Below are 12,501 nucleotides of genomic sequence, written 5' to 3'. Positions count from 1 at the left end.
ATAATGGCAAGAACTTGGGCAAAGAGAAATGGACTGACTAGACAAACACCCTTCCTGCCTCGCACAGCTTAGGGGGATCCTGTTCCTATCAACCAGCCTTTTTGGATATTTTAAGTAGAATGTTTGCAGCATCCTAGATTGCCTAACAATTGGAGCTTGCAGGAAAAGCCGATAGAAAGTCTTTATTGGGGGCGAGGCTCAAACAAGAAAAGGGTCAACAAGTGCTGTCCAGAGTGGAGTGAGGGCCTCCTGGGGGGAGCAGGGCAACCTGAGGGTTGGGGAGCAGCTCCCCCCTCTCAGGGGGTAGGGTGCCTGGACGTGAGGCTGGACGGCAGGAGGGCAGCGCACTGGGCAGCCCCATGTAGATGAAGCTGCCAGAGAGGATGAAAGAGCTGCACACGAGGAAGGAGGCGGTGAAATCTCCTGTCTCATCCCTTAGGAAGCCTGAGAGGAGGGGAAAAGGAACTCAGAGGCCTCCGTGCCCAGGTGCAGAGGAGGGGTGCGAGCGGATCTGCTGGCTCAGGCCCTTACCTGACAGGGGAGGGCCCAGAAGCCCCCCCAGGCTCATCAGCATCATCACCAGCCCGGTGGCCTGCACCACACCGCCGACGCCCACCAGCCCCGGGAGCACGCCGAAAACCAACGGGGCGTAACTTCCGGCGCTCAGCCCGTAGGCCCCAGCCGCGGCCAGCAGGGGGCCCCCCCAGCTCTCCTCGTTCCCCACCACCGGCACCAGACCCACCGCCAGCAGCCCTAACCCTGTCAGGGCCCCGAACATCGCCAGCAACCGCGGGAGGGGCACCCAACCCTGGTCCGCCAGCCACCCGCAGAGCAGCCGGGCGCCCGCGTCCCCCACGGCAGCCACCGCCACCACCAGCACCGCCCCATACCCCCCCAGGCCCCGATCTAAAGCGTGAGGGGCCAGGTGCACGTAGGGGACGAAGTACCCGCCCCCCACCAAGGCCGTGCCTAGAGCAAAAACTAAGAAGGCCCGGCGTGTGAAGAGACCTAGGCCGAGGGCAGCTAGCGGGCTTCGGGGTGGGCCCAGGGGGTCTCCAGGGAGCGCCAGGGGTCGCAGCAGGGCGCCACAGGGGGTGAGGTGGAGGGTAATGGCGCCAAGGAGGAGCAGGGCGCCCCGCCAGCCGAAATTATCGAGGAGGAGCTGCAAGGCGGGCGCCAGAAGCAGCGAGGAGGCCCCGTTGCCCGTGAGTGCCAGCCCCACGGCCAAGACTCGACGGCGGGAGAAGTAACGGGAGAGGGTCCCGAGGGCAGGGGCGAATACCAGGGCCCAGCCGGAGCCTGCGAATGGATAGGACCGGGTGAGGACAGGAGCTGGGGGTGCCTGCCCCCACCATCCCAGCTCGGCTGCTCGCAGGAGGCCCTCGCGCCCTCGGCCTCCAGCTCCCGACACGCTCTATCTCCACCATCACCCCTGAAGAACCCGGGAATCCCTCTCTCCTCACCAGCAAGGACGCCCAGGCCAAGGTAGAGGTGCAGCAGACTGCGGGCGAAAGCCGAGAAGACGAAGCCGAGCGAGGTGAGGACGCCCCCAACCATCACCACGGGGCGCGCCCCCCAGCGGGTGCTCAGGGCGCTGCCCACTGGGCCTGGAAGGAGGCGGAGTCAACGGAAGACACGCTCCTGGACCCCCAAACTCGCTCCAACACTTCTCATTAGCTGTTTACCTGGCGTAAACTTCTCCCCCTGCCTAACAGCCCCTCCGCCTTGACCTCAAGACCCACTATATTCTAGAACTTAGGTACACTGGTCGACCTTTCTTACGTTGTCTGGTAATCAACCAGGTGTGTCCCCCACCACTGCACTCATGGCCCCTCCACCCCGGTTCCCGCCTCCCACCTCGGGGCCCCCCCTCACTGGCTGCCTGCTGCACGGCCAGGGCCAGGGCGCTGACCCACGCAGTGTCCTGAGCGCTTCGGTCAAAATGCTCCGCGAGGTCAGGGAGGGCGAGGCCCAGGGAGCGTAACAGTCCGTAGGAGAGCCCATTCACCGCGAAGGCTGCGGCCGCCACCACCCATCCCCAGCCCCCGTCCGGGGGGCCGGCTGGCTTGTGGGTCATCACCGCCTGGAGGAGGGGGACCACCTGTGAGAGAAGTCTCCAGGTCAGTGCCTCCTTTAGGGACCCGGGCATCCCTGAGATCCAGCTTCTGGCTCTTTGCTCAGGGTGGGCACGTCACCCTGAGCACGACAGGACGGAGACGGAGGAGCCTAGGGACAGAACTCCCGGGTTCGCGCGATCCCGGGACGGGATGACAGCCGGATCCCCCAGGCCTGAGACTCCCCCTCCCACACCCCAGTCTCCCTTACCCGACCTCTCCGGGCGGTGCGGGGAGAGGAAGGGCTCGGCCCGCTTTTCTCCCTGCTTCCGGGGCGGGCGGGGCCCCAGAGGGAGCAAATATAGAGATGGAGCCCAACTTGGACGGGCTCTCAAGGTAAACAGAGAGCTCCACAGGGGGGCTGAGCCACCTGGGACGGGGGGAGGGGTACGGAGGGCGGGGGCGAGCTGAGACAGCCAATCCGCCGAGCCGCGGGTGAGGCCAGACGCCGAGTCCTACGGGGATTGAATTATCCACTTACACCCCCAACCCCGGGGAAGGGAGGGGTGAGGAATGAATGCCGCCACGCCCACGCCCACGCCCACGCACCTGCCGCCGGCTGTGCACCCGGGAGACGCGTGGATTGCAATCTCCAGCCTGCCCAACGTCGGTAGGCAACGCACGGAAATAGGGGTAGTCCTCCCAAAGCCTGAGTGGATGAGTACTTTCGTTCTCAGGGAACGTTGCTGGAGAACCTGGTAAAAGCTCTCGGATGTTAAATCACCTCCACGGAGTGTATGTTGCGTGCTTAACAATAATATGCCCTCAAGGACGGAGGAGAAGGAAGAGGACTTCCTTATGATGGGCCAGGGACATGTACACATGTCATCTTTCATCTTCACAATCACCCTGTGAAAAAGGTGTTCTTCCCATTTTACAGATGAGGTAACTGAAACTTAGGGAGGTTAGGTGACTTGCCCAAACCACTCAGCTTAAAAAAAAAAAAAATGGTGGAAATATTTGAATTTGGGTCTGTCCAACTGCGGAACCATACAAGAACAGACCTAGGACTGAAATAGAATCCGCCACCATGGAGGGAAATGGCCTGGAGACAGTTTGATGCCAAACTGACCTGGAAATGGTAGAGCCTTTGCAGAGCCAGAGAGTTTATGATTCTGAGATAGGGGTTACTGGGAATACAAAGGATTCTTGAGGTCAGAATCGCTGAAGATTTAGATTAGAATTTTAAAAACAAAGTTAAGAAATCCGATAATTGAACCCAGGTATTGGTTTCATTGGTTTTTTTTTTTAATAAATTTATTTACTTATTTATTTATTTATCTTTGGCTGCATTGGGTATTCATTGCTGAGTGTGGGCTTTCTCTAGTTGTGGCGAGCAGGGGCTACTCTTCCTTGTGGTGTGTGGACTTCTCATTGCGGTGGCTTCTTTCATTGTGGAGCACAGGCTCTAGGCGCGCAGGCTTCAGTAGTTGTGGCATGTGGGCTCAGTAGTTGTGGCTCATGGGCTCTAGCGCGCAGGCTCAGTAGCCGTGGTGCACGGGCTTAGTTGCTCCGCAGCATGTGGGATCCTCCCGGACCAGGGCTCAAACCCGTGTCCCCTGCACTGGCAGACGGATTCCTCAACCACTGTGCCACCAGGGAAGTCCAGGTATTGGTTTCTTGAAAAAATTTTCCTTTTTACATTAGGATTAAGTTTACCATTAATTTACTTCAGCTGTTTGATCAAGGGATGTGTTCTTTGATTTAATTTTCCAACAGTGTCAGAGAAATTGGCAGTTTACAGTTTGGCGTATGCAACATCCAAAAGCCACATGGTGGCAGTGTCTCCTAATGGTTGAGAACGTTTCTACAAATAAAGAAAAGAAAAACAGCTTCTTAATCGGTGAAACTGTAAACCTAACAACATGATCTTCGAGGGCTCTCCACTGCCTATAGGAGGTAAAAAAAACAAAACAAAACAAAATTCTCTACTTTGGGCATAAGGCCTTTCACAATCAAAGGTAGACTATCTGTCCATCCCATCTCCCTCCCCTCTCTCCTACACCCTTCCATCAGCCGCCTGTATGGACATTCCTAGCTTTTTCTCACTCCTCAAGTTTTGAATATGTCATGCCCTTTGCTTGAGATGGCCTGGATGGGGTACAGGAGCCCTGACACACACACCCTAGGAAGGTGGTCTCACCAGCTTCCCTAGCTGGGTGTGCTGTTGTGAAAGGCACCTGGGAAACAGAGGCACCATATCCTCAGCCAAGGGGAAGGCACGGAGCCCACTTCCCGACACGGCCGGCGAGGACTCTGCTCCAAGCTCAATGAGGCCAAGTGAAACAAATCACTCCCTCTCCATGGTGAAGCAGAAATGCAGGGCAGTCAAAGAGGAGACTGGGTCCTCAGGGTCTGGGAGTGGCACTGAGCACCTTTACAGGATACTTATGAACCAACAGGGCACCCCAGAGCCTGGGGCTAGGGTGATTGGCTGTGAAAGGGCACATTCATCTTCTACCTCATGTTCCCTGTATTCTTAGCCAAACTTACTATCACTGAACACATCTTCTGCTCATGGAGCTGTGAAGGAAAAATATTGCCTGCCATAGAGTAAACAAAGGATATTGCAGCCATCAAGCCATCACATTACAGCCACCCCAACAGTGAGCCCTGAGGGAACTCACGATGGAAACAGGATGCCCCCAATCAAACCATCAGACACTGCAGCCCTCCACCCCCAACAGTGCACCCTGAGGAGACTCGGGATGAGAAAGCCCAGGATACTGGCCCCAGATGGCTGAGGTGCGTATCAAAGGAATGATTTCAGTGAGCCCAGACCCTTGCATCTTCCCATACATGGAAAAGTGCTGAATTCCTTAAGATATCTGGTTTTCTTTAATTGACATTAATCTTTTGATGTTCCGACTACCTGGTCTTTGTTGCAAAAACTCCTGGATATCCTGGCTCCGCCCCTTGCCTCTTCGGAGCAATCTCTGAGTTATCTGCCATACTGTGTCCCGGGCTTAAGTCCTCAGTTTCGTCTGCTGAATAAAACATAACTCTCAACTTTTAGGTTGTGCATTTTTCTCAGTCAACGAGCAAATATAGCAGTGAGGTTGGGAGAATGAATTCCCAAGCTAGACTTCGTGGGTTTGAAGCCCATCTTTGCCACTTATTAGCTGTATTACTGTAAGCAAGTTATTCAACCTCTCTGTGCCTCGATTTCTTCATCTCTAAAATGGGGATAATAATAGTAGCTACCTGATAGGATTGCTATGGGAATAAAATGAGACACTGTGTATACATGTATGAATAAGGGACTTAGAACAGTGCCTGGAACATGATATATGTCAGCCCCTCTTGCACCCCTGCCCCTTCCCCACTGGCTACACCTACTGATGCCGCAAGGTTAAAGAACCACATTGGTCTGGTGAGTTCTCAGTAGAACTACACAGCTTTATAAGACGTGAATGGCTACAAAGAGAGGTTAAATGGTGAGTGGTTTTCTTAGCATTTTCCAAAGTTTAGGAGAAAATGCTGGTCTCCCTATCTCAACTCTAAAAACAAATGAGAAGAAAAGGAGTCAAAATAAGTTTTGTTCATTCACTTCCTCATACAAAATATTTATAGACACCTACCATGCCAGATGCTCTGCTTAGGGCTAGGGATACAACTATGAATGCTACAGTCTCTCCCCTCCAAGCCCCCACAATCAAATTAAGAGAAAAAGTGAAATAAAGACATCTCAACACAATGAAAGGGACGCAGACACCATAGAGTGGTGCATGGGAGGAATTGACTCATTCTGCTTGGGCCTGCTGGGAAGGCTTCACAGAAGAGGAGCTCTTTGAGCTGGGTCTTGAAGGATGAGTAGGAGTTTGCCAGATGGCTGTGTGGGCAGGGGCATTCCAGGCAAAGGGAACTGCCTGTGGAAAATCACAAAGGCATGAACCAGCTTGGCACATTGTTTATTGTTTGGGGAGCTGTAAATAGCTGCTGTGTGGAGAACAGGGAGTGTGTAGGAGAATAATGTAGGACGAAGCTGCTGGGGCAGAGGGTCCCATCATGAAAGGCCAGGCCAAGGAATTTAGATGTTTTCCCGGGGACTGATTCTTCTCAAAGTTACCCCTGATGCAGCAGTCACTAATATCCACTAATACTGGAAGCTGATCACAGAGGGGAGAGGACTCATACCAGAATCAGAAGGGTCAGGAGAGTCTGGGGTGTAGACCTTTTGTGCAGGGGACGTTTCTTTGAACTATCTTGTTTTACGTTGAAAATTTTGCATCCTTCTTCATAATCATTGATGCATATCTTCATAGGAAAGTTATGCTTTAAATGACTAGATAAATTATTTAAGTTTTTCTTCCCAAGTCCTCCTCTGGGCAGAAGCCACCTCTGGGAAGTCATCCCGACCACTGATCTGCGTTAGGTGCCTCCCCCTCTGCCTACTCACCCCATCTGAGCACTTTTCAGCCTGCAGTGACATCATCCTTTTTGCCCTCCACCCCTACATTGCCCCTACACCCTGAGGCCCAGGAGGTGGGACCTTGCATTATTGATCTCTGGATCTTTAACACCCAAAGGTACCAAGGTGAATACAACTCACTGCATGAGAGAAACACTGAACACGGGACCCACTGAATGTGTAGACTCAGGGCCTCGTGCTCCATCAGATGTGGCGAGATCACAAGTGGCTGCTGATGGGCCAAACTGGCAATGTCCACCCACGTAGAGAAAGCTCCAGAAGCAGACGCTGATCCAGGTCGGGTCTAGGGAGATCAGACAAGAGGGGCAAGGTCTGTCCATAATTTGCTTTGGGGACCACGAGATCAGGGAGTGTGTCTGTGTCTGTGAACTCTAAAACTGCTCTGGGACTTTCTCCTGGGAGCCCCTGTGAGAGGTTCTTAGGTCCTCTGGGGCCTGCAACCTCTGGGTATCCCTGAGCTGAGCCCAGCCATTGCCTAAGGACACCCACTGGTGGCTCCCTCTGCAGAATATGGATGGGAAGGCAGGGGCGGACAAGGATGCAGGGCATCACCCATAGGAAACATGGCTCTATTTGAGGTACACAAAAATATGAGGCTTTCCCGTGTTTGGCCCAGCTGATCTTGGGCTTCTAAGTGCCTAATACAGCTGCCTCTCACCCCTCGCCTCCCAGAATCTTCTCCTATCCCAGCTCACCCAAGACCAAGCCATGGGAAGTCAGCATAGACCTCAAAGTGGAAGAAGACCATGACCCAGGAAGGGGCCAAGGACACAAAGGTCAGGGCTTGTGGTTCAGGCCAGGGGAGCACATCTGCTGAGACACTCTGTAATGGGGGTGGGTCATGAAACAGGAAGATGAAAGCGCCCACTCAGTGGGGCTTAGGATGTGCAGAGAACAAATTTGCTCGGATGACCACGCCTGAATGGGGAACTGAACCAGGTCCCCTGAACCTTCTGCTTGGGCTGGGGCTGGGTAAGTGGTTGCTGAGTCTGAGGCCAGGGGAGGCTGGTAGTGGGCTTGAAGTTGGCACAGATGAGACAGAGCTGAGGCTGGAGCTAGGTTGGGGCCAAGACCTAGGATGGGACGGGAGTTCCAACCCCACGTTACTCCTCTCTGAGCCCCTCTACCAAGTTTGTCTCTGGTGCTTCTTCAATCCAGTCCCCAATCCCTTCCCTCTGTCACCCTCCCGCCCCCCACCTCCCCAGCCCCACCACCTGCTGAAGATCTGGAGCGTCTGGCTTTTGCATCTCTCTGGACAGCCCAGCCTCCAGGACAGGAGATCAGGATGGCGGAGGAGCACCTAGCTAAAGTCTTTGCGCCTGGTCTGTTTAAAGATCCAAATATGTCTTATTCCAGCATTTTCTGCTTCTGGGACTTTGCCCAACATGTGTGTCAAAGTCCTTAGTTGTAAGCCACAGGCACCAACTCTGACTTACCTAAGGAGAGAAACGATTGATTACAGGATAGTGGGTAACACTCAGAATTACCAAGAAGACTACAGAACTAGGTTTGGCAGGAACACAGACCGGCCACACGTCTAAACGAGGGGCCAAGGCCACTGCTGTCGCCATCGGACACTAGATGTCGCTGCCGGTCTTTTGCAGCCACTGGACCTAGAAACCGCTGCTGCTGCTGCTCAGAAACATCCTGTTTGTTTGTTTGTTTGTTTGTTTTGAGAATTATCTTTTATTTTGGTGGATAAACTGAGGACTTAAGTCCAGGAGACAGCCCCTCAGATCGCTCTGAGGGACTGTTCCAAAGAGGTAAGGGAGGAACCAGGATACCCAGGAGTTTTTGCAACAAAAACCAGGTGATCAGTACTTCAAAAATTACTGCTAACTAAAGAAAAAAAAGACATCTCAAGTCAATGAATTTAGCACTTTTCTGTGTATGGGAAGATGCAAGAGTCTGGGCTCACTGAAATCATTCTTTTGATATGCTCCTTAACTTTCTAGGACTGGTATTCTGTTTTCTTCCATCCTGTATCCCCTGAGGGTGCACAGTCCAGGCAGCTGTAGTGGCTGATGGCTTGATGGCCTTACTTGATGGTCAACAGTTGAAAATATCTTCTCTGCCTCATTCACCTCTAGCTCCAAACTCAAGTCCAGGGTCGTGCTTCTGACCACCTGAGCCTCGGTCATGTGCTCTTATCACAGCTGGAAGGGACACCAGGAGAGTGAGTACCTGGTGTTTTCAGTGTTGACAGGTACATGGGTTCTGCTTCCCATCCAAAATAATAAGGTGGAACATGTCAATCATACCTCAGTAAAGCGGAATCATCATCATCATCACAGGAATTTCTCGAACAAAGGAAGGGTTTTAGATGCGAGACAGCCCAAAATGTCCACTAAAAACTGGTCATCAGGATGGGAATGGGATTCAAATTGAGGCAGCAGGGTGTGTGCATCCTGCAAAAACAACTTGGACACGGTGAATTGTGAAAAACATGGTTCTTGATTCCCAAATCCAACGTTTTCTAGGTATCTATTAAAAGGTGGTAATACTTCAAAGCATTGTTGGCGAGACTTCAAAGAAATAAAGCTTGGAAGGGACCAGCACAACCGCAGGCAGGCACATGGTAGGCATTATACAAATGCAGGTTCCCATCCATTTCATTTCCTCCCATTTTCTGGCCACAGTCAGTCACCCCTTCACCTCTACTCTCGTCTAATCTCTATTCTAGTTCCCTGTGCTCCCATGTCTTGATCTGAGAGGGGGAGTCACACCAGAAGGGGCCAGTGATGACATATGTCTTTTCCCCTCTGTGGTACTATATATATATACCTGTACATCTGTACACATACATATGTGTGTTTCAGGATCCCCACCACAAGTCTAATTACCATCCATCACCATACAGTTGACCCCCTGCACCCACCCCCTAACCCCCTTTTCCTCTGATAACTGCTAATCTTGTTCTCTGTATCTATGAACTTGTTTCTCTTTTTTCATTTAGTTTATTCATTTGCTTTGCTTTACTTTTATTTCTACTTATGGCTGCGTTGGGTCTTCCTTGCTGCACGTGGCATTCTCTACTTGTGGAGAGCAGGGGCTACTCTTCATTATGGTGCACAGGCTTCTCATTGCAGTGGCTTCTGTTGTTGCAGAGCACGGGCTCTAGGCATGCGGTCTTCAGTAGTTGTGGCTTGCGGGCTCTAGAGTGCAGCCTCAGTAGTTGTGGTGTACGGGCTTAGTTCCTCCGCGGCATGTGGGATCTTCCCGGATCAGAGCTCGAACCCGTGTCCCCTGCATTGGCAGGCGGATTCTTAAGCACTGCCACCAGGGGAGTCATGCTTTGCTTTTTTAGATTACACATATGATATCATATGGTATTTGTCTTTCTCAGTCTTATTTCACTTCCATGTTGTCCCAAATGGCAAGATATCATTCTTTTTTTATGGCTGAGTAATATTCTGTTGTGCGTATACCACATGTTCTTTATGCATTCATCCATCGATGGACACAGGTTGTTTCCATATCTTGGCCATTGTAAATAACGCTACAGTGAACATAGGGGTGCATATATCTTTTTGAATTAGTGTTTTCGTGTTCTTCAGATAAATACCAGAAGTGGAATAGCTGGATCATATGGTAGTTCTATACTTAATTTTTTGAGGAATCTCCATACTATTTTCTATAGTGGTTGTACCAATTTACAGTCCCACCAATAATGTATGAGGGTTCCCTTTTCTCCATATCCTCGCCAACACTTATTTTTTCTTGTCTTTTTGATAACAGCCATTCTAACAGTGTGAGGTGATGTCTCACTGTGGTTTTGATTTGCATTTCCCTAATAATTAGTGATGTTGAACATCTTTTCATGTGACTGTTGGCCATCTGCATGTCTATTCAGATCCTCTGCCCATTTTTTAATTGGGTTGTTTGTTTTGTTGTTGTTGAGTGTATGAGTTATTTATATATTTGGGGTATTAACCGTTTACTGGATATATGATTTGCAAATACTTTTTCCCATTCAGTAGGTTGCCTTTTCATTTTGATGATGGTTTCCTTTGCTGGGCAGGAACTTTTTAGTTTGATGTAGTCCCATTTGCTTATTTTTGCTATTGTTTCCCTTGCCTTTGGAGTCAGATCCCCAAAAACACTGCTAAGACTGATGTCAGTAGGTTACTGCCTATGTGTTCTTCTAGGAATTTTATGGTTTCATGTTTTACATTCAAGTCTTTAATCCATTTTGAGTTAATTTTTGTGCATGGTGTAAGACAGTAGTCTAGTTTCATTCTTTTGCATGTGGCTATCCAGTTTTCCTAATGCCATTTATTGTCCTGTCCTTTCTCCGTTGTATGATCTTTGTTCCTTCGAGGGTTTGTGAACTAAAGAGGCTGTGACTGGCTCCTGTTACCACAGACCTCTTCTTGTCTGTGCACAGGGTGGGTCTTTTGCCTTTCAGTTCCCTTGCTTTTGAACAGAGTTCTGCTTGTCTGCCTTGAATCTCCTTTGCCCCTGCCTGCACTTCAATGTCATTTCCTCTGCAAAGCCTTCTCCCCTACTTTCAAAGCATTTTAAATCATGCTTAAAGGCTACATGCTAGGTAGCCTTTCTTCCTAAGGGTTCCTTTCCTCTATCTCATTCAGACAAATAGCTTTACCCAGCTTTACCCACCTTTGTCTCAAACTCTGATCATATCTCTTTCTTGATTCACAACCAGGAGTCTCTCACAGTGGGACTGATCCTGGTTTAAAGCAAGTCTGTGAGTCTGATGCCTACTGTGTAGTTTGAAGAGTGTGGTGGCAGGGTCTGGCCTGGAGGGAAGTCACATCTGAGTAGGCCTAAAGAAAGGTGAGGGCAGCTGGTTGACCAGCTGCCTTGCAGGAGCATCTTTTTTTCTTTTTTTTTTGCGGTACGCAGGCCTCTCACTGTTGTGGCCTCTCCCATTGCGGAGCACAGGCTCCGGACGCACAGAGTCAGTGGCCATGGCTCACGGGCCCAGCCGCTCCGCAGCATGTGGGATCTTCCCAGACCGGGGCACGAACCCGTGTCCCCAGCATTGGCAGGTGGACTCTCAACCACTGCGCCACCAGGGAAGCCTGAGGAGTGTCTTTTTAAAAATTTATTTATTAATTTATTTTTGGCTGCATTGGGTCTTCGTTGCTGAGCGCAGGCTTTCTCTAGTTGCGGTGAGCGGGGGCTACTCTGTTGCGGTGCGTGGGCTTCTCATTGCAGGGGCTTCTCTTGCGGGGCATGGGCTCTAGGCACGTGGGCTTCAGTAGTTGTGGCTCGCGGGCTCTAGAGCACAGGCTCAGTAGTTGTGGCGCACGGGCTTAGTTGTTCCGCGGCATGTGGGATCTTCCCCCACCAGGGCTCGAACCCGTGTCTCCTGCATTGGCAGGCAGATTCTTAACCACTGCGCCACCGGAGAGGCCCTGCAGGAGAGCTTTTGATCCCTGAGGGTTTGCTTAAGTCTTTAGGAAAGTTCCATGCCAGTTCACCTGGGCTGGTGAACCAAAGGAGAGTGTTGTGTGCAGCCTTAGGCCACAACAATGAGAGGAACCATGTACACCTGGGCTTTCAGGATGGAGGCAGAGCTAAAAGAGCCCCAAGGAGAAGGGAAAACTTGGACCAGAGAATTGCTGCCTAGTTTTAGTGCTTCTCCTACCTGGGCTAATCCATGGAGTTTCGAACTTGGTTTTATTAAGGAAGCTGTCTTCCTAGTCCCTCCCGAAGCTAATTATCCATTCGGGCACTGACTTGCTGGACCCTTGAGCAGCCTGTGCCTCCGCTGACCATCCCTACCCTACACAATACATACACCTCCTTGACACTCTGTTACCCCTCCAGTCTCTGATGGTCTCTCTCACTTTCACCTTCGGCTTTGTCTCCAGTTAGGGGTCCAACTCCCATAATGCCATTTGGTATTGGGGATGCTGATGAGAAGTGGCAGTGCCAAGAAAGCTCAGTGGATAGCAGTTCCTGGTAGTACTGTAACGGAGAAGAGCT

At 51.2% G+C, this 12,501-nt stretch overlaps 1 protein-coding gene across 3 annotated transcripts; it reads right to left on the bottom strand.

The window, feature by feature from the left end:
- Window positions 1-156: 156 nt before the first annotated feature.
- SLC16A11 (solute carrier family 16 member 11) lies at window positions 157-3,453 on the bottom strand. 3 transcript variants are annotated; one of them, XM_032616831.1, is made up of 5 exons: window positions 2,326-2,490; window positions 1,876-2,101; window positions 1,464-1,607; window positions 532-1,299; window positions 157-444 (listed from the first exon to the last, which is right to left on the bottom strand). In XM_032616831.1, exons 2-5 carry the CDS (start codon window positions 2,075-2,077, stop codon window positions 215-217), a joined length of 1,344 nt encoding a protein of 447 aa, XP_032472722.1. In that variant the 5' UTR covers window positions 2,078-2,101; window positions 2,326-2,490; the 3' UTR covers window positions 157-214. The 3 variants fall into 3 exon arrangements, with proteins under 3 accessions (XP_032472722.1, XP_032472721.1, XP_032472723.1); XM_032616830.1 differs by having other exon boundaries at window positions 1,876-3,453; XM_032616832.1 differs by having other exon boundaries at window positions 1,913-3,453.
- Between the last annotated feature and the right edge of the window lie 9,048 nt (window positions 3,454-12,501).

This window comes from Phocoena sinus, chromosome 20 (genome assembly GCF_008692025.1).
Source record: "Phocoena sinus isolate mPhoSin1 chromosome 20, mPhoSin1.pri, whole genome shotgun sequence".
NCBI classification, from domain to species: Eukaryota; Metazoa; Chordata; class Mammalia; order Artiodactyla; family Phocoenidae; genus Phocoena; species Phocoena sinus.
This window is presented reverse-complemented; position numbering and strand designations above follow the sequence as displayed.

Bases quoted from the DNA above. Each gene is read 5' to 3' on its own strand.
- SLC16A11 (XM_032616830.1), bottom strand. From the start codon at position 2,149: ATGCCCGGGTCCCTAAAGGAGGCACTGACCTGGAGACTTCTCTCACAG. The intron at 1,300-1,463 runs GTGAGGAGAGAG...ATCCATTCGCAG, and splicing joins TGGCCTGGGCGTCCTTGCTG to GCTCCGGCTGGGCCCTGGTA. The intron at 445-531 runs GTAAGGGCCTGA...CCCTCCTCTCAG, and splicing joins TCTGGGCCCTCCCCTGTCAG to GCTTCCTAAGGGATGAGACA.